Below are 21,927 nucleotides of genomic sequence, written 5' to 3'. Positions count from 1 at the left end.
TGTATCTGGGGTTAATGGAAAGAAGTGTCACACCACGCCTAATCTAGCAATTCAATGTTATCTACTGTGCTTCTGAAAATTTGATACTTATTTTAGGAAGGATAGAATATATTTGGGAATCATTTAACATGCTGAAGCACCTTACACTAAAGTTATTGTAAAGAATTCTCTATTAAATAACTGCCAGCATAAATGAGAATCAGAACCCCATTAGTAACACATGAAGAACTAATGTGGATAATTTGAAGTTTCCATTTTTGTGAAATCATGCTCAGGGGTGTATTTAAATGTTGCTAATGTTTAGGGAGGAGCTGGGTAAATTGAGAGAGAACCTAGATACAACCCACCATTACCTAATGTTCCATTAGCTATCTTCCTTCCAAATTATCTTGCTAGCCTCTTTATTGCCTGTGATTCATGATGTGAGAGACATACCACAAAACACAGAACTCTGACTGGGCAATCTTCTAATTTAGCTAGAAGAATATGGTAAAAACTGGATGCCTACATGTAGGCTGGAGGAAATCACCTATTTTCATTGGGAATTAACAGCTGCAAACTTGGCCAAAAGGGTCATTTTCTGGAGGATCCTAGTGTTTTTTCTCCACTGAAAAATATGAAAATTGCATAATCCTTTTCACTCCAGAAGGCTTGAAAGGATCTTTGTGACATCTGTTTGCCAAGTGAGAAACAGGAAACAATTGCAGGATTTTCCCTAAAACTGGAGGTTCAGATTTGAGCCTTAAAAAATGCAGCCTTTGCTTTCACTAATACAAGGAAGGACTTAATTATGGACTTGAAACATATGCATGAGAAGAAAGGAATCTAGCAAAGCTGACCATACACTGCTGTAACACAAGCCTATTGTGGCTTCAAGAGGTTGTAAGAGTGGCCCCCAGGGATGGGGGCTGAAGGAAAGCAGATTACAGATAGCTATGTGAGAAATTATGGCCTCCCTTTATCTGGCTCCTACAGGAAAAGTCATCCAAAGTGCAGGACTTTTCCAGGCTTTAGTCAACATATAGTGACAGGGAGGGTGGCAGTTTATAAAAAAAAAATTGGTCAAGGAGATTCTCTTAATTTTCTTAAACATTCATCCGTCCTTAAAATATAGAATAGCTATAATATTGAGCTCCACAAGTTGTTTATGCAAAACTGAATGAGTATCGAACCACGTTTTCAGATCTGCACTTCTGAAGTATGCTTTCCTCTGATGATCTGCAGTCCCTTCTTACAAGGCATATTTACCCAGTTTTTGGCAGGAGTTATCCCCAAACCAAGAGAAAAAATTACTTATTTTTGTTTGCTAATTATACCATTACCTATGCTTAAAATCAGGGAAAGCAAATAGGTTGAAAATTTAACCCTGAACTATATGTGGGGGGCAGGCTGCCAAGAAGTACTGCAACACATCTAAGTTGTGTTTTCTTAGCAGGAAAGAGAGCAATTGTGAAAGCCTGGGGATATCCACACTGGATGATAAAGCTAACAGTAGAAAATCAAAGAAATCTTAGCACTAAGCCAACAGTGTAACAAAAAAATAAGAGTCAGCTCTTCATGGCCATGCAGATTATCACTCTGATAAGACTGTGATAGAGGGTAAGAATTCTTTCCCAGTATGGTGTTGACACTGCATAAGCTTTAATCTGTTGTTCTTTGGCTTTCGGATCTCTTGCTTTGCAACACAAACACTAACAAATTGACAAAAGCTGTGTTTGCACATTAGAGCTACTTGCAAACTAGCATTTCAAGTTCAAGTTTGGACATACAAGCGCACAAAGCAAAATGAAGTGGAAAGCTGTGATTTTAATGGGGATTTAATCTCTTTTGTTCTTTGACCTTTTGCGGCTCTCAGAATACATCAACGCTTCTGTCGCATGAGTTGCCTTATTGGCTTAGTTCGTGCTGATACAGCCAAGCAAGCATTCAAGTGTGACTGCAGTGCCGGGTTTGATGCTATATTGCACTCTTTCTAACAGCAAGTACAAGAGTCTTATCAGCACTACCCAACGGGGAACAAATCCTGTGAATCAGCCCAGGAAGCCCAGCTGTGATCCCAAGTGCAGCGACTCCTGCAGCTGGACAGAAAGAGCCTCAGAGCTCAGCCAGAAAGTAACTTTAGAAGGAATGGCTCAGGCAGCTGGCAGTGCACTGAGTCTGGGGGAACCAGCAAGCCAGCTGAGCATCTGTCCTACAGAAGGTCAGAGAAAGGCAGAACAGCGCTGAAACAGGACTATAACACAATTCTATCAAGTCTGATTCTATCAATCAAGTGAATTCTATTAGGAGAACAGAATACTGCATTTTAATGTATCTAATAGGGGAGGTTTATTTCCTCTTCCCTTTTGAGACACAAAACCTTCTCATCTAAAAATCCTGCAATGAAAGTCTCCCAGTCAAAAGTGCAGCAAGAACTGAATACTACAAAAGGAACTCACTGGAGAAAAAGCTCACAGCAGGAGAAATGAGGGCCACAACAGTGACCAGTCAGGATGGACTCAGCAGCATTCTGTGGATTACCGGTGTAATAACAGGTCTAACATCCTTTCACCAAACTATTAAAGAAAATAAAGAAACCCCAATGACTAAGCTTCTGACATTTCTCATGACCATCTACCTCTCACCTGAGCCCACTTTTCAAAAATTCAGCTGTGTACACTCTAATAATGATAAAAAATAAATCGGGAGATTCTTTCCAAGCATTTTTCCATCCAAGCTGCAACTGAAAGTCTGGATAGTAGCAGTGATATCTGCTATAACAAGACCTTATATAGACCTTTTATGGAAGAAAAAGGTCTGGTAAGGGAAAAGAATGTCACATTTTTAGGTGAAATCTGAGAAATTAATTGTATCAATGCTTAATATTGTTAGAGACCACCAAGAGAAAAATTCCTGGTTATTGATCAGCTGCAAAAGAGATTTGCATTCTGTAGGGATAAAATGCAACATAAAAACTGCAGGTGTAATGTTCTGACTTTTTCATGTAAGTGATTCAGCTCCTGAGGGAGAAAAAGTTAATCCTATTACAATGAAAGAATCAGCAAAATTTAGGAGTATACTGGGTATTCAAACACATAGAGCTGTCTAAGTTCAAAAACCTTCATATTTTTGAGTGGCGGCCAGTGAGTTGTGATGGAAGAACTGTCCATGTGATCATGAAAAGAAGTAATAGAATGAGTGAATGGGAGTTTTGGAAGAGAGCTGCTACTGTCATTTGGGCCTGATCATATCTCAGATCAAAAGCCTCAGATATTTTCCTCACATAATGTGGGTTTTTAAAGTTAAGTCTTGTCATATATAACAGGAGGAATCCTTTCATCTTCCTTCAGGATGATGTTTTCATAAGGCAGGTCTAGATTCTGTTTGGGTATCACCTCTTTACTGCAACTATGCAAGAGCTGTATTCAGAGCATGCTTCAGCCAGTTCTCACTTTTGCTTTTTGACTGCATATTTCTATTTCAGAAGACCTGAGGTAGGGAAAAAATGCCAAGTGACCAGAAAGACTCTGTCTTAAATATGGGATACCTCCACTTATATCTGAAAATTAAGTTGTGTGACCTGCAGTTGTTTCAGAATTCCCAGAGCATAGGAGCACGCTGGATTGCCAGCCTGTACCATCTGTCAGACATAATCCTCACACTTCAGAAGGCTGGATTTCACACAGTTAATAAATTCCATCCAAATCTCAAAGTGTTTCACATAGTCAGCTGAAGAATATCTCTGATAAGGCGTGCCTGTACAGCTTTACAGACCTCCATGGAATGCCATGCCAGCTTTTCCATTGAAGGAAATAGAGATAATGTTCCTGAACAGTGAATGCTGAAACTAAATGATTAAAGAAGTAAATCTATTGCAGAAGATTAAAAACAAAATAACTACCGAAACTGAAAGTTTTAAACCCCCTTATTTCTGTCACATAATGGTACTGGTATACCCAGTGCCAAATATAGAAAGAACAATGGATCACAGTAAGGAAAAAAAATGTTTCTGCATTTTTGTTCATTTTGCTTTTCCCAAAAGAACAAAATCCATGGAAGTGCTTTTGGGAAACTATCTTTAGGCATTAGAAGGTTGCCATCTGTTTACTTTCTCTTCTTTCATCAAAGACAAAGCAGACTCACAACACCCCAAGCATGCCCATACTTGGAGATAAAGATAATTCTATATAGTCTTATAAATAAGGGGAAGCCTGAAGAGCTTATAACATTGCATCTGGCTGAAGAGCCTTCAAATACTAAATATGTGGAATTCCTTGTTGGATGCCACCCAGCCCAACAGTACACCTCAGACTGTGAGCTGAGCACATGAGCTTGGGGCATTATCTGCGGCCCCTTTCCCTTATATTCTCAAGCAGGCAGAACAGTTGTATTATAACATTAGAGGATAAAAGCTTACCTAATTCTTACAAAGTCCATATATAAACTTGCTGTCCTTGAATTTGTCTAATCTTTCTTGAAAGTCCTGATGCACAGAAATACAGGTGGAACAGGCTGAAAGTCTTCAAAGAACAGTTGTGGATTCCATGGATACTGTTTAGAGAATTTACATTCTAAATTCTATATTCATGCCATATTTCAGAAAACTCTCCTTTATCAATATGTCACTGTCTTAAGGTCTCCATTTGACCTGAGGGTTCAGTTATCCAGCCTCTGAGAACACAGATTATCCTAACTGACTTAAATTGTTTTATCTGGAAATAAAACAGATAAAATAAAATAGATAAAATAAAATTGTTTTATCTGGGATAAATCAGTGAAATTGATATTAACTCACACAAATCTATCTGACAGAATTTAGCCTGAAGCATGCAGTAATGTGCAAAAATAAGTAATATTTTAATAAAACAAAACAAACTACTTTGTGTGGGAAAGAGAATGTTTAAAAACATTTCAGCATCTTTGTGTTTCTCATTAGTCTCTCTTGGATCATGGCAAAAATAATAATCTTCAGAGGCCAAACTTTTTAGGCTACCTTAACTCTGTGTGAGTCTCTATTCCACAAGGAGCCCAGTGTCTCTCTGCTATCCCTGTGTTTGCTCTCATGGCATGTTAGAAAGTTTACAAGTCATTGACCAATACTTCTGTTCTGGCATTATAAATGGGCATGGCCTTTTCTGCTCAATGTTTGTGTAAGTAGGTATTGGCAGAATGGCTAAAGAAGGTAGTAAATGCACTAACTGCAGTAACCAGAAGATTAACAGCTACACTGAATCAGCTTAGTGAGAAAGAGTTGCAAGTCTCATGAGTAAATTTCTAGAAAATATTTCTACAGAAAGATTCCTATGATCTGTTTTGGATTGTTTCTACAGAGAAGCAGTTTCAAGTCCATAGTTCTTTCTAAACATTAACTAATGATCCACATATTACAATAATATATATTAGGGGTTTTTAATTCCAACTTAGAGATCTAAACTGAAAATCTGATAAAGATATTTCTTTATTTTCTATATTCCCACATATTACATGACAATAGCAGCAGAGATTCAAATGAGTCATTACTTGTGAAAACACTGTTACTGTTACCAATTAAAGGACAAATTGACTTTTACAATTCACAAAATCCAAAATAAAATGGAAATTCAATATCTAGTATAAAACTTTAAAAAACATCTGAGTTGATATCACTTGAAGTTTAGCACACATACAAACATATTGCTGTTTTTCTCTACAATTATCAGTAAAAAAACTTTTAAGATTATATAAATGTGTTAGCAAAAGAAGAGTTAATCCTTTGAGAACCAAAGTTTAATCTATCATAATGTTTTATTTAAACTTCAACTTGTGTATACCCAAAATTGGACTTAGGCTCACAAATACAATTCTACATGTAAACAGTAAATTATATAAACAGCTCACTCTCTATTAGCCAAATTGACCATTTTTTAGAAACAACCCAAAGTATAAATACGCATACATATATTTTTGTGTCTGCATGAAAGTGTTCCCAGGTTTTCTGCGAGAACCTTGTTCCTTAATGTACCCTGAATCTGCATTGTTAAGTTTGAAACCATGGAATTAATCTGGGTTTTATTTATTTATTTTAACACGGTGTATTACAGAATACCCACACTAGAAAAGAAGGAAACTGCTCTCACAGTGCTCCACAGTTTTCATGTTCTCAGCTTCTGAAACATTTGAGACTATTATTGTGCTGGCGGGTTCCCAGGAATTTTAAGGCATCTGTGCCTGTGCTACTTATTTTAAGCTCTGTCTTCCAGTGTTACGAAATCTCAAACTCTTTTGAGAGCAAACTCTTTTGACTTTCTTAGGAATTCCATTTCATGTGGTTCTGGCTTTCCGGCAGATTCAAGAATGACATAATCATCTTTTCCCACCCACAGGTTTTGCTCTGTTGCTGTTGGTTACACCCTTCCACGTGTGCAACACGAATCTTTGTCTGATTCCATATGCCCAGAAATGGAAGACAGCCCAGCAAAGAGGACTAAAGCACAGTTTCTTGGCTTTCTATCAATCACCATAGGTTGAATAAGGCTTCTTTAGGATTTTTCTTCTTAGTTAATATTACTTCAGCTACAGTGCAGTTCCTGTCAGTCCAAAGTCATGCTACTTCCAAAGGCTATGAACCAATTTCCCAATAAACTTTACCCCTGCTACTGAAGCAGGTATCTTAAATGTAGTAGCAGAGAATAAACAAACTTGAAGTGGTCCTTTTGTATTTTACTAGAGCATTTATGCAAATACACTCAAAAAAAATACAGAATTTTTCATTTTCACTTTAAAAAAATGCTAGAACTTGGCTAGTATGCATTAATAAGAGCTACTGCAATCATATCTTGCATTATTAACAATTCTGGATTATGTACCAAGCTCCACAGCAGCAGGATAAAAGCACTTTCTGGAGTTTGTTCTCAACATGAGAGAACTAGAAGCAATCTGCAATCCTGTCTCACTGTCCAATCTCACTAAGAGTCTCCTGGCTTATCTGAAGACTATGAGAGTGTTCACATATGAAATATGGCAGGCTAACACAGAATAGGGAGTATTTCTTTGCCCTTTGAAAGTCTCCAGAAATTTTGCTTTTTACAGTTATGCTTTTCATGCTTGGTCGGATTTTTAAGTACTGCACAGCATTGTGGCTTCTCAGGTCTCCTAAATCCAGGACTACTGAGACGCATTGGTTCAGGTCAGCCTCAGGGCAATTTCATAGACAATTACATTGCTGCTTTAAGAGCTGGCACTGAACTGCCAGGCAAATAAAAAAGCATGAATCATGCACAAGGAAACACCAGTCCATGTCCAGAAGAAATGGAGAAGAATGCATCAAGTTATCACCATAAAAAAATAAATAATCCAGTCTGGAAAGATAATGGAGTCCTTATTGGCAATAAGCCAATTCTGGACAATAATTACAGCGGGACAAAGTGAGGCAGTGACTCAGCATCAGGATGTGCAGTCCAAAGATAGAAGACAGAGTTCTCATGGGACCTTGTCATAATCAGCTACATTCACAACTCTGCTGGGCCCTCTCCTAAGTTCAGCTGGGAGTTGTGCCTTTCTCTCACTCCCAGCAGTGAGGGATAATCCATTTGAACAGGTATCTAGCAGAAAGAGACCTGTGGGATAGGCTAGAAAACGAGACAAACTGATTGTGATGGCCATCATAGGGTGAAATTCACTGCAACAGGAATTCCTGAAATGAATCCTAATGATTATTTCTTTCTCTAGACTCTGTTCACAGTGCAAACCAAAGTAACATTTTTGTTTCTGTGATGAAAATTATCTGGCTAATAAGTTACAATACTTTTAAGAAAGGGATAAATTGAAAATCCTGTAAAATTCTACCTTGGTATTGAAAAGTCCAAGGCACTCTGAAACACATCCTCTTGAGGCAATAGTTAAGTTCTAGGAAGTTTTAACAAATTGATCTGTCCTTTGCTGACAAAATAAAAGATTATTTAGCTGGCTAAGGTCTTAAAATTTTACTAAGTCTTTTTAACTCTGCCTATAATGAGATCTATTTCTTCTAGTAATGCAATTATTGTTAATGGACTTTCTGATACTAAGGAAGGGAACTGGTTTTATCTGCAGTGGAATTGCAGTTATTTAAAACATTAAATTCACCCATCCACATTAACAGTGACATGAGACACTTTAGTTTGTCATTAATAACCTTACACAAGCACTTTCAAAATTCTTTCACACCCTATATATTTTTATGATAAATACAAGAGTAGCTATGAAAGTATCCAACTTCTACCATCACCTCATGGCAGAAAGATGATATTTCTCTAGAAAGATGGTACGAGTTTTTCTAAACAGACAGGTAGAACGTGTATGTGATGATAAGCTGTGTCAATTGATATTTTCTTTCTGGAGCATTTCAAGGTTAAAAATCTGAAGTGCTTCTCCAACCTTCTGCAACAACCATACCAGTGGGAACGCTTGGGGCAAGTTCTTAGTTACAATCATCACCCCACATTGGTCAATTTAATGGAAACCCAAGCTTGAAAATAAAACATACTTATTTAGCAGCATATTCACACAAAACTAAAACTATTTTTAAAATATACCAAGTTAATCAATAAAAAGAAAATATCAGGTCATCTACCCACACATCAGAACAACTTGCATTGAAAAAAAATACATTTCAATGAGTGACTCATGATGTATTTTACTCCACACTGGACAAGTAAAAACTGTATTTGTCAAAATAATTACTATTGTTAAAGCCATGTTCTCCTCACTCTGTGTTTAAAATTCTCTCATGTCCAGTGCAAACACTCCTGCATTTAAAAGAGCTGAATTTAGTTCTCAGATTTCAAAAGATCAAAAATTAAGTAAAGCAGAAGAAGCCCTTGGAAATGTTGGCATTTTAGTATACCTAATAAAAGAATGAATTCCTGAACTAGATATGTTTCAGCATGTCGTCAATCTATCAAGTGTTTACACATCTCTTTTCCCATTTAAACTTGCAATAAATTCTTCTACTGACTTCCACGAGGGAAGTAAGAGCAATCCAGCCTAATGGACTGAAAATCCTGTTGCAAATTTCCAGTTTAACAGAAAGAGTGTTCATGGGACCTACATACTACCGTATATTATCATTTGGTTATTTTTCATTTCACTGGTGACATAGAAGAGACTATACTGTGTTGAGCTGCAGCTGATGTTTAAATGTTGCTTTTAAACCACATAAGATTTCTTATTTAAAAGTAAATTTGAAAGTTTGGGGTAAAAAAGCTATAAATTAAATCAATTTTACCATCAGTTTCTGCCCCATAAAACATTTTTAAAGACTTTCTTTCAGATGGAAACAAGACTGCTTCATTCATTCATGGGCAATACTTTGGCTCCATGTGCATTTATATAAGTAAGAAGAATTTTGGACCTCCTTTCTATTACATCAATAAGCTTTTCAATTCCTTTTCTGCCTCCTTGGCTCTCCCAGTATATCTTGTCAAGGAACAAAGACTGGAGTAACTTCTCACGTAAACGGTGGCTCCTCAGAACTGAAATTGCAGATGCAGGGAATCTGGAAAAGCACAAAGAAATTCATCAGGTTTTGCCATTACCCTGAATTGCAGTATTTATGTCATGGTTTAGCAATCAATTGTACAAATATAGGTGCAACTCAGCAAAGGAAGTCCGTGCATATCTAATTATATGTATGTTAGTTGTACCTTTTACAGCTGTGGGATTACTCATACATTTTTAGATACATCCTGTCAATGTCTTGGGCCAATGATATATATTCCAGTAGCTTAGTGTCTCATACTCAAACTGGGAAGAAATTATCCATCCTTTTACAAAATTAATAATTTAAAACTTACTCATTGATTCCTTGTAGTATTTTGAAGTCAAGATTGTCCTCATTTCTGTCAAAAAAACCTTTATTGTCTATAAAGGCCAAGTGCCTTCGGTCATGCCTTCTTTGAACTATGTGTGTCAGGTTAATGGCATCCTGATCATTGCATTTCAGCTTCAGTCCTTGCTGCATACAGGAATCCTCCTTGAGAGGTTTGAATCCACAACAATTTCTGTCTAGTCGATTATAGATCTAAAACAAAGTACAGCAGAGTGCCAAGTGAAAACAATATCAAAAAGTATTTGGGGCAAAGTGTCACTCTAAGACATTGCTCTCTAACCCAGATGACAGGAAAGCAAGGTCAGGACAAGTGTAATTAAAGACAGTGAAACAGCACTGAAGACCTGGTCCTCATACCTCAGGTACTGCTAAAAGCAATTTCTCAGACTGTGTATTTTATCCATTTTATAGCCAAGATCTGTTATGGCAGTAGAAATTCTTTGACCATAATGGAACAATACTACTGTGTAACTAGAATAACAGGATGGTGAATACAATTCTATTTTCTTTGTCAGAAGTTGTTTGTAGGCTTTTTTTTTTTACATTTTCTCTGCTGGAGAACAATAGAAATAGCAACGTCTGACACACGCAGAGGATCATTGTTTTGTGGAATCTATTATGCTAACAGTATGCAAAATAACTGAAAAGACCAGTGAGGGGCACAACAAAACCATCAAAAGCTATAAAATGTAAGAACAGTTTATTTATAATCACAGAGCAGCCTCCCTGTTGTGGGGGTACTGAAATGTTATCATAAGTTTCTTAGTTGTAGGTTTGATGTGATTTGGACTTTAACCCTAGCCTGGTAAAGTTCCTGTCTTGGATTGTGCTTATCAGAGGTTGATAAGAGTTGCCAAGACAACTCTAATCCTCTGCCCTGGGTTTCGATCATCCTATTGTATTTTCCCCCATCCCATTGTATTTCTCCCCCACATGTCCATCATACCCCCAGACCCCAAAACCTTCAGGAGAGGTGTCTGACAGGGATTGGTGGGTCTCACAAGACCACATCCCAAATTCACCTGATTTGTTAATGTTGTGTATTGCATTTTGACCTTACCCACCTGGCCTTGTTTCATTGGTCTGGTAACTTGTGTCCACCCCCGAGATTTTGGGGGAAGAAAAACCCCCTGTAACCGAGGCCGGGGGTCACTCCCCAGAGGCACAGGCCTGGAACCAGGGGCTGCCCCTGAGTTACCCGAATAAAACCTTTTCTCCCTGAGCCTGGAGTGTCCCCTCTTTCGAACCACGGCCGAGACAGCTAAGGCAAAGGTGCTGCGGAGCCAAAGACCCACGCAAAGGTACTGTTGGGCGTATCACAGCTAGCAGGGTGGCCCAGCTGACGCTGAGCTGACCTGAGAGACAGATACGCGAAGCAACACCCTGTGGTACATACTTTTATGACATGATGGTCTAGACTATTTTTTCCCATGCAAAACCTTGATTATTCATCACTCAGCACTTAGCTGGAAAGAATACATAAATCTGACCTAACTTTGCTATTGTAAATGTTAGGCATCTCTTTTGACTTGGTCATTTCTGTTCCCTTTCATAAATGATGGCAAGAACAAGGCACATCCAGAGCAATGGATGCCATTTTAGGATAACTGTCTAACATAGGAAGGATAAATCACTCCTTGAAAGTGCTTCTACCCCTTGAGAGTAGATGAGAGTAAATATTCTACATTACTACAGCCCTGAGCACACACACAGGCCTGGATTGCCCTTAGAAGTCTCACCTTGGACTTCACATGCTCCACCTTTGCCCCTGGGCACAGGAGCCCTGTCTAAGCTCTGGCAGCTCAGCCCTCCTGTGTGTCCTTCAGAAGAGGGGGTGTATGAGGGTGTTTTGTGCTGCTTTTTCCTGGGTTGTTGGTTGAGGTTCCTGCCTGTCAGTCCTGGAGCTGCCATGCCTATACCTCATAGTCACCGGGCTACAAATGTGGCCTGTGGTTTTCACCATCCTTCCTGCTGGCCCTGCCTGTCCTAGAGCTGCCTTTGGCTCCAGCTCATCTCCCCAGAGAGATGCGCTCCTGCTAACAGGTGTTTAGAGAGCGGAAGTCTGCTCTGGTGCCTATGACTTAATGAGTAGCTCATCAAAGGTCAATCATTTTTTCTGTCCTTTGTTGTTTACTGTTAAGTCTTCAAACTACTCTAAGCACGAAAGTATTATTGTTCACATAAGCCTTCTAAAATCACAACTTTATTTTTGTAACATCCCAGCAAAATGAACCGTTAGGATTCCCATCTGATGAAGAACTTTGTTGCATGTTGAAATGAAAAGGCCACCTCTTTAATCAAATGGAAGTCTGAGAATTTGAGTTGTTTTGATTTTATTTGAGGTTTTTTACACGTACTTCTATTTCTAGTTGTATTTATGATAGTGTTTGTTTCCAGATATCAAAACCTTGAGGAAAGGAACAGACTTCTCTTCCTCTACCTCCTTTCATGAGCAGCATTCATTATCTGAAGGCTGTAGAACCCCTCTTGCTTCCAGTGCTCTCTCTTCTAGGATCTCTTATTCAATCCATTCAAAAATTAAAAAGTAAAGCAGAGTCCTTCTAGAAAGACTCCTTTGATGTAAAGACCCCATTTTTTTGCACTTCTCTACATGCATTAACTAGACAAGGAGATCTTGTTCTTAACAGACAAGCTCTTCATAATATCTTGCACCATTTCAGTGCTAAAACATGATGAAACACTCTGGAATTGACGCATATAGTTTAGCAGAATTTTCTGTCATACATTTATGTACATTTAGGTCCAAACCCCCAAAATTAAAGAATCCATTTTGCTTGACTTCTTGCAGGAGGCAAGTAAAGATCAACTACAAGCATTTTATGCCTTGCTCCTATGTTTTACAGCATTTGAAACCAGAGATTAGGAAGATCTATTAGAGGTGCTAAACCTATTCTTCTGAGGGAATTATGATTAATAGAGAATACTTTTCATATTATTCTTTATTTCTGAATGACTCACGAAGTGCAGATGATTTTTGGTTTTTTAATACAGAACCCTTTCTTCACTTTTTTTTTGTTTTGTTTTCAAGTTTTCACATTCTGCTGCAGATAAACTTTGATAACACGCAGATAAAATTGTTGTCTTTAAGAACTATAAGAGTTCTTATAGTTTTTTGGAATGCATGTTCTTGTCTGGTAGGCAACTGGAGATATAAATCACTCTGGTATCAGCTATTAGTACAAGAATAATTTGTCTCCTGTCACGCAAAGTTCAATCCTGTTGTATCTTATTTTAACCAACCACTCCTTCTCAATAATTGAACAGCAGATTTATCATTCATCAGTTCCTACTCTACTCCTTCTTTACTAAGTCCCTGTCTAGGGATTTTTTTTTTTAAAAAGGAAAAATTATCCACTACAACTGTTACCTTGATCCAGATTGCAGCTCACCAAAACCACTTCAATCACCTCTTGGGGCTGAGGAGGTGCAGGAAGGACCACAGAGTAAACAGAGATTTACAGTTGTGAACACAGTCAAGATCTCTGTTTGGAGAAACAAGGAGTGAAGGAGAAACAGTACACCTTCCCCAAGGTGAAATAAATCAAGGCAAAACCCTTTGCTTCCTCTTTAAAAATAAATTAGTCAGTTAGGCTTCCTGCCTGATTATAAGCTGCATTTTGGATATTTTAATCATAAGAAATAATCAGAAATAGCTTCAAACTATGCAAATACCTTTCTTTGCCATTAAAAAAAAAATGAAATACACCAAAATTACTTTTTCTAAAAATCCTGTGTTTGCTCACACGACTTATGAGGAAAATAGTTGTGTTCAGTAAACATTTTACCTGCAACAGAAAATCAAAGAGTGCCATCTTGGACCATTCATGATGATGAATTTCAGTACAGCCCCACTCAGCTTTGGGAACTTTACCATTCTGCCAGCATTTCTTCTTCAACAGCTGCTGATATTGTCCCCACGTTAACGTCACTGAAGAATGGGTACTATTATCTGTTGGACTCAGTGAGGAATCCCAGAGAATAACAGGACAGGCTTGACCACCTGAAAAAAGGAAAAATTATCATTATTATAGCACAATACTGTCAATTTTATTTGAATGTTCTTTAGACATTGCCTAAGCATTAGTAATTATACCATTTTACAAATCTGGCAGGAGAAACAGCCAGGGACTAATATCTTGACATTCTTTGGTTAATGTGGTCTTATCCTACATCCATAACCAGCCACCACAGGAATGGAAGCATAGGCATAAATGCCTGCAATATATGGAAAACTTTCTTTGTTTGAAGCAAGAGATTAATGTGCAAAATCATATAACAAACAAACTATTGAAAAGTTTCTAGGTAGGTTAAAAGCCTACAATGCCACTGTGAATCAACAAATATAATTTCCCTCTGATTCCAGTGAACTGCTGATTTTCAAGAGCTGGAAACTTATGCCAAAGGGGTTTTCTTTGCATAATAGACATATAGACACCACAAATCCTATATTCAAAGTGGATTTATTTTGTTATTTTTAGTATTTTAAACCTATAATGTATGACTCCACAGCTCTGGAAGGATATCTGAGGATACTAGAGACTGTGAGCTTAGCATGAATAAAAAGCTTGACAAATTTGGGGGTTTTTACCTAGATATGATGTCTGTTTAGTATAGCAGATATTTTAGCCAAATTCTTTAGTTCCTCTGTGTAATGAATATTCTTCTCTTCCCTGAAACTAAAACAGAGGACTTCTCTTTGGTGAATTTTAGTGTTCAGCTTCACTGTGAGAATAAACCTCATCAAAGAACTTAAAACAAACTTTTTCAGTATAAGAACTGCTAAATATATTTCACACAGCATCAAGAAACAAGACATATCTATCTTATTAGGAAACTCTCCTTTTATTTCTGATGCAATGCTACTGCTGCTTCAATTGCTAAGGACCCATGACTGACTGTGGCTTATACACATTAAAACAAAGAAATCCTTTATATTTGAGGGTGTGTAGACAGAAGATCAAAATATGTCTTAGTACAGAGAGGAAGAACCATTTAACTTCAAAGCTTAACTGCTGTTTACTAAAAAGTGTTGGAACACATATAAAGCTTTAAAAATTACTCATATTTGTCTTGAAGTTCATCGAACTTAGTCTACACTATTGCACAATTTATTGCATAGTTAAGTGCAGCCTAAATTGTCTCTTTGGCTTCCATGTGCCCATGGTGACAGAGATAGATCTTCAAAAAAGCTTTTAGAAACACATGAATGCAAGAGGGCCAGCCCACCTTCTTCAGAAGCAAACCAGACAGAAAATAGCCCATGGAAAACAGGTATCAGAGCCAAGAGCAAGGTAATAGCTGCCAATGTTCAATGCTCCATTTGTAAGCAGCTAGGACTGTGAAAAACAATCTCCACACAGCTGAATCAAAAAGCAATTTGTTCAAAGGATGCTGACTGTTGTAAAACAACAGGTAAGAAGTTATCTTTGCCTGCACCTAGCACTGAAACACGTGCAAAGTTCCATCTCCCATTCACTAAACAAGCACGACAGACCAGCCCCGCACGCATCCAGGCCAAGAGAAAGGGCAACTCCTTTCCAAACCAGAATCCTGATCTTCTCTCTGCCATGGCTTGCACATACAAGGTAGTCCTTCCAAAGCCCAGCTAACCCAACAACCCACCACCTCTTTAACTTCCCTCCCAGTTGCCCAGTGTTTCCTTAGAATGTGTCTTTCCATTAGGAACATCAATTGCTCTTTCTTTATGATCAGTATTACCTTTATCAGCACACTTCACACTCTCCTCCACTGAAAAAATGAGCTGAGCACTCCAGAAAATCAGTCTTTTCTACTGAGGTGACTGAATAAGTATTTAGGTAACTTTTTTGGGAAACCCTACCCATTTCTCCACCTCTCTCACTCTGGCTCTATCCCCTACATTGCAGATGACTTTACCCAAGTTAGGCCAGCTATGCACTAGACTTCTTTTCCAAGAAAGTTGGAGAAAGTCTATCCAAGCATTGCAAATTCTCACACACAAAAAAAAGACAGCTTTCCTCAGGACCAAATCTGATCTATTATTTTTATATCTCCAGTAACAACTTATGTAACTATTCGTGACTTCTTCCACAAATCAAATACATCAACAGTTTTCTAAGAAAACAAACATCTCCTGTCTACCCAAAAAGGACAAGATAAACAATAGTAATATAAATACTTGAAAACTATGAATAATAGTTTCCATTAAGATACAAAAACATTTTTAAAAGACTAAGGTTAAATACAGGAAATGTTTGCATTTCAAAGGAAATGAGAGACGAAAAGATGATCCAAAAAAAAAATCTTTCAACTCTGTAATATAAATTGGATTACAGGAATATGAAACAGCAGCTTCAGTTAAGAGCTGTGACTCAAATTTTTGACACTTGCAGGAAAACATGAAGAGGCTGAATTACTGCACGAACTGTCATGACCCCAATTAAATCAGTGGAGCTTTTCTGATTCGAGCCTCATGAGGACGGAGCGAAGTTACCTGCACAGTAAAGAGAGACCTACAACCACAACTGGGAAGGCTGAATATATTTCAGAAAAAGTCCAGTGTATTCTGTATGTGCCTCTTTCCTAGTCAGCCTTACACATTAAGACAGAGGGTTACTGCTTTTCTGTTGCTGCAGCTGCACTGCACTGAATCTCGCCCAGAGCTGATTGGCTTCATTTTATTTTTATCTGCCATTTGAAACCTATATATCTACTTAACTATCCAAAGGCAATCTTCAAAACTGTATGGGAAAGATTTTTCAAAACTCATGCTGAAACCATCTTCCTAGTAATTCATACACATTTTTGAACATCAAAACACTTCTAAAAATATCTTAGTTAAATTGAATAAGCTAACACAGATGAAACCTCAGATTGCTGAGATTAGACCACCTCAAGGTACTCAAACTTCTTCATGTGCTGCTCGGTGATGTATCACTGCATGGCTTCTTCAACACAGGCATCATCTCAGATTTCCACATCCCACATCACTTTGAAAAAAAAACTGCATGCTTCTGAACTTCATGTGGTTAGGAACCACATTTTGCTATTGCAAGCATTACTCTCATCTTGTGCTCTGACTTAGAGCCTACAGCACTTTTTCTAACTTCCTCAAAAGGAAATATTTTCAAACAAGCTGAGAAAATCATCACTAAAACCAGAAAATCTTTCATGAGGTAGTTAAGGCCCTTTCTCAAACTCACTATTGTTCACTGTAAGGCAGTACATCTCACCACTGCCACATCTGCAAGAAGAGTTTAGTTGTCCATGTATTAGCAAGAAAGGATAACTTAGTGTGGAAAATGAGAGGGACCAGCATACAAAGCACAAGTTTGAGAGTTTAAGTTTTTGGGGAAAATACAAGGAACAGAAACTGAAAGCAGAGAGAAGTTAAGCCATTTATTTTTCTTTCGTCCCTATGCAGCACCTCATTGCAATGTTCTGTCCTGTGCTCATGCAAATGTCAGTATTAAGGAATGCAAGAAATGTGCATTAATCTCTCTCTAGACTATGGACTGCTTTATTGCTTGTACATGAACTTCTCTACCCAACAGAATACTGGAAATATGGCTCTTGTACTCCTTTAAGAGGTACAGCACTATGTGGAAGTATATATCAGCACTCTGAATGCAGTGTTAGCTTTTTATTCTTTGTCCTGACATTGGTGATTCATGTTGCATAATTTTTGATGGGATGGCAAGAGCAGGCTGATATTACAGAGTAAAACACAGAAAAAAATAGGACACCTTTTATAATCATGCAGAGTCCAGTAAAGCAAAACAAGTGCAACCAGTGGAGTTATTGTGTCCTTCACCTATTAGCACCAAACCAACCATGAAAGGTGTTACCCAAAGGAAGAGTTTCTTGCATGTTTGGGGACAAAAATAGGTTCTGGACAAATAGTGGATTGAGTACACAAGTCTTATTGTTCTCCATTTAGTCAGAGTCAGGATATCGGGAAACCAGGGGGGAAGAGAAATAGCCATCAGCACACAGTACTTCAGTCCCTCAGAAAAAGTGGTGATACAAAACTGCACAGCAACAGCTATTGTACCAAAAGCTGAACAGAGAGCCCAACCTCATGGCTACTATCCCAGGAGACAGGGCACTATCCTTACAGCTGTCAGCTGAAACAGAAAAGCCAGACCACAAACTCCAGCTGTAGCTCAAGCCTGACAAATCCTGCCACTGTCCCACCCTGCAAAGGCAGTTGCTGAGCTGGAGGCCACACATGCACTCATTTGACTCAGCTCCTGTGCAAAGGTCATTGAGGTAGGGCTGGGACAAGCAAGCAAGGTCACTTATATCTCTTCTATTCCTCAGGTTAAGGTCATGAAATAATAAAGTTTCTTAGTGCTGTAGTATTAATGTGATCATCCCAAAACTCAGACACATAAGGTCAGCCTTCATTTATTCCACATAGACATCTATTCCTCATAATAGACACAATTTTATGATTATTTCTTGGTGTTTTACAGGCTTGTCCTTTTTTTCTAGGTGTTTAGAGACATTTTCACCTCTCCTAGGTAGCAATGGAAGTAATGAATGACTGCTTGTATTTGCACAAAATTATTCTCTTTTAGACTGTTATGTGCAGCTCAAAAGGGCTTTTCCTACCTATACTACTCAGGCTTTTTACATATAGTCAATTCATTGTAAAAGTAAGAGAGAAAGAGTTACCATACCTGATTTTTCCATCCAGGATGGATGATGGAAAAATTAGACAAACCACAAAAAATTCAGTTTACACTTAAAAAGGTTCACAATTAACTAGGGATGGTGAGAGCAGCAGAAAGGGAACTTGAATACGGTATTTAGCTAGACTTTAAAAAAGTCAGTGTCAGATCTGTGGGAATAAGGGAAATAGAACCTGTACAGGGATTTACTAAGCAGTCCTTTGAAACTGCTTTTGACAAAATGAATGACAGTTTTGAAAAGCCCATTTTTTAAGATTTTAATGCTACATCAAACATGTCTTGTTAGATCACATCACAACTGAGGCAAGCTAAAGGGATGTGTCGGGGAGAGAGATATGTCAGCCCAGAAATAGTGTACATTCATACACACATGCACAGTCTCTAATCCTGCACTGCCTGCTTTCCCATGTGAATAACTGATTCACACAAGCCACTCTAAAAAACCTTACAGAGCCCACCTATCTTAACTTAAACACATACAGGTCCTTTAAATGAGCTAATTGCTCGTATTATTTTAAGAATTATATTTTTGGTCCTTTTCCTAACACATAATGCCAGATACAAGCACATAAATAGTAAAGAGCTCAAGTAGTTATTAGGCATCTGAGTTGCAGCATATTTCCAGGCTAAAAAAAATCATGAGAGACAAGGTGCAGCCACTGTTCCAAGTGCTCTGCTCAGTCTTTAGCTGGAAAAAATGAAGTGAGACCAAAATAGTGTTATTTTTCTTCTCATCACCTAGCAACACTCCTCTTGCAATAGGAACCTAGCCAGTTATGAGGAAAAGAAAATTAGAGGGCAGAATGACACACTCTGTCCCAGACAGTCCAAAACATACTGTAAGGTGACAGACACTGAGCAACACAATGCACAATTAGCCTAATAGCAGTTTTCTGAGGTTTACAGTCTGTCATCTCTGCAGCCACACTGTGGAGAGTTCCCCCAACTGAACTACCGTAATGCCTTATGACAGCTCTGTAGCAATAGAGCTCGCTCCTAAAAATAAAATAGGTATAATCTATCTTCCATGCTCTGCAAGTATGAATAATATTCAGAAGCCTCCAAAGTGTTGTTCCTAGAGATTCATTCCCACTGTTGTACAGGCTGCCAAGGGAAAGGTTTACAAAGCAGGAAGACACTGGAGATCATGAGGTTCTCTTGCTGCTGTCAGACTTTGGAAAATCATTCTAGCATTACTTTTCTTTTTAAGAAATTCAGACTAACATAAAAATATTTGGTATAAGCTGATTTCAAAGAAAAAAATGAACAGAAAAAACACAGTAGATATTTCTGCAACAATTCATTAAAATGCAACATAGTCTTTTTGGATTTGTGACTGTACAAAAATGGGACTTATGCTGAAGACATATTTAAGAAGGCAGCAATTTTAAAGTAGACTTATAACTTATATTACATGTCTGAATTCTATCTTTAATTTCACTAAAGGTCAAAAATCAAATTTTTAATTGGAAACTCTATACTAATCATGGAACAGGCATATTGAGATATGTATTATGTGTGTTTCTTTGGATAATATATAGATGTGTGTTGTGAACCTCAAAATGTACTGCAGAATTCACTGAAATGTAGCTTATTTGGAAGTATTTTTTAAAAAAATTCACTTTACTGAATCCCCCACTAAGGGGATTAGTGCCATGAAAGAAGATTTAAGCTTCTGCAGGCAGGTTCCCTACCTCACTGAGTAGATAATCTGACCACCTGAGAGATGAATTTTTGTGACAAGTTTGAACAGTACTTTGTTAAAGTCGATTCTAAAAGATATGAAGTTTATTTTTAAAAAATCAGAAATACCTATTGATTCAGATTCTGGAATCTCTTTCACCAGTTTCACTGCTGGCAGTCTGTACAATGTCATGCAATCTACAGATTGCTCTGTCTCTTTTTTCTAGTTCCAGACTCATGTAAGGAAACTGTTACTGCCTCAGCAACTCTATATTTGCGGCAAATTTTGGGCTATTCATCTTTTGGACAGGATAACTGCACTGCAGAAGTTACACAGACACACTGGCTTTATTCCCCTGACTAACAATGGGGTTAGTCCTCGGGCTCTCAGGAGTTAAAGGGGGGTGGCTGCTGCTGCCCCATGGCGAACACGGAGCAGGAAGGAAACCTCTGCATCCCACCTGCAAGCTGAAAAACACAAGAATGTGTTACCTTGGAAGAACTCTGATCTCCTGCTTACAGAAGGTAAGCTCCTGTTTAGCCCCAAGATCCTGTCCAAATGAAAGGCAAACACCTCACTCATGTCGAGAGATCTTTTGACAATTCCACAGTGTCCTTGGTTACAAGCAGCTCCCAAAGCTCTGGGACCTCTTGCAAATACTACCAGGACTGCTTTGCGCGAAGGTACCTCTTGAATGCTCTCTATGGGAGAATCCGCCAGCATGCGCATGGTTAGGATGTCATCCTTGCTCATCCATGACGGAGGGCTCTCACTGTAAATCCTGATATTGCTCTCCTCAGGCTGGAGCTGTGCCTTTACAGCTCCAGAAATCCTCCCAAATCTCTGGGGACCGCTCTCCCTGACAGCCATTCCTTTATGCCTGTGTTCATCCAGTCGGTGCTTTCTTGCCTCCAGAGCGATTGCTGCTTCCATTGTGCCTGCATGTGTAGCCCTCCCTGGCTGTTGGGCCAAGGCCTCTTCCCAGCCCATAAAAGTGGCTTTTGGAAAGTGCTGCCCATAGGACAAAGGGGTTGCAGTTTTCTTCCTGCGCTTTGGCTTCACTGTGCCTCTGATGTTGGCAGGCTTGCTGCGCTTGGACCGCAGGGTGATATACACTACATTGGGTGGCAGCGAGGTCCCATTGCTACCAAGCTGGGGTTCTTGGAAATTGGGTGGTGACAGGGTGCCATCCAGTGGGATGCCCAGAAAAGGAGTTTGAGCTGCATCTTGGAGACTCCTGGAACTGATCTTTTTAAGTCCTCCTTTGAGCTGAGGTAAAACATGACCCACTTGGCTGACAAGGAATCCCAGGTAGATCACACAGCCAATGCCCACTAGCAGATTCCTCCTTGTCCTTGGGCGCCTGCAAGTCCAGAGCCTCAGCACCCGTGAGGGCCACAGGCAGCAAACAAATAAGTTTTTGATTTTACTTGGTTGATCAAAAGGGGTCATTTCTCTAGTGAATCCACATGATGAAAACAGCATAAAGTCTTCTGTACATTCCAGCCAGGGTGATGATGCATGATTTCCCTTCCCCAATTTCTGTTTCTCCTTTTCCAAGTAGCTTCCAGCATGGGTGATGGACAGAGGCTACTGATATGCCTGGGAAAGTGGTCAGCACTAAGGATGCTGACACTCCACCTTCTCAAACTGTTAAATTCTTATCAGCCACCACAGGGGAAGTGATTGGCTTCAGACAATGAATGGAGCCAGCTGCATAA

General features: G+C 38.7%; 1 protein-coding gene across 1 annotated transcript; it reads right to left on the bottom strand.

Annotated features, from left to right (window-relative positions):
• Positions 1 to 5,458: 5,458 nt before the first annotated feature.
• On the bottom strand, positions 5,459 to 21,807 carry GASK1B (golgi associated kinase 1B). The gene is made up of 4 exons (XM_083862383.1): positions 20,698 to 21,807; positions 13,633 to 13,847; positions 9,792 to 10,018; positions 5,459 to 9,493 (listed from the first exon to the last, which is right to left on the bottom strand). The coding sequence occupies exons 1-4, from the start codon at positions 21,689 to 21,691 to the stop codon at positions 9,286 to 9,288; spliced, it is 1,644 nt and encodes a 547-aa protein (XP_083718509.1). The 5' UTR covers positions 21,692 to 21,807; the 3' UTR covers positions 5,459 to 9,285.
• Between the last annotated feature and the right edge of the window lie 120 nt (positions 21,808 to 21,927).

The sequence above is a fragment of the Zosterops lateralis genome (genome assembly GCF_965231275.1).
Source record: "Zosterops lateralis genome assembly, chromosome: 5".
In the NCBI taxonomy this organism is placed as follows: Eukaryota; Metazoa; Chordata; class Aves; order Passeriformes; family Zosteropidae; genus Zosterops; species Zosterops lateralis.
Note: the sequence above shows the minus strand (reverse complement) of the source record. Positions and strands in the feature narration are given on the sequence as shown.

Excerpts from the sequence above, each read along its gene's own strand:
- GASK1B (XM_083862383.1), bottom strand. The coding sequence starts at position 21,691 with ATGCTGTTTTCATCATGTGGATTCACTAGAGAAATGACCCCTTTTGAT. Across the intron at positions 10,019-13,632 it reads TCTTTGATTTTCTGTTGCAG|ATCTATAATCGACTAGACAG; the intron begins GTAAAATGTTTA and ends ACTTTGTTTTAG. Across the intron at positions 9,494-9,791 it reads ATACTACAAGGAATCAATGA|ATTCCCTGCATCTGCAATTT; the intron begins GTAAGTTTTAAA and ends GTGCTTTTCCAG.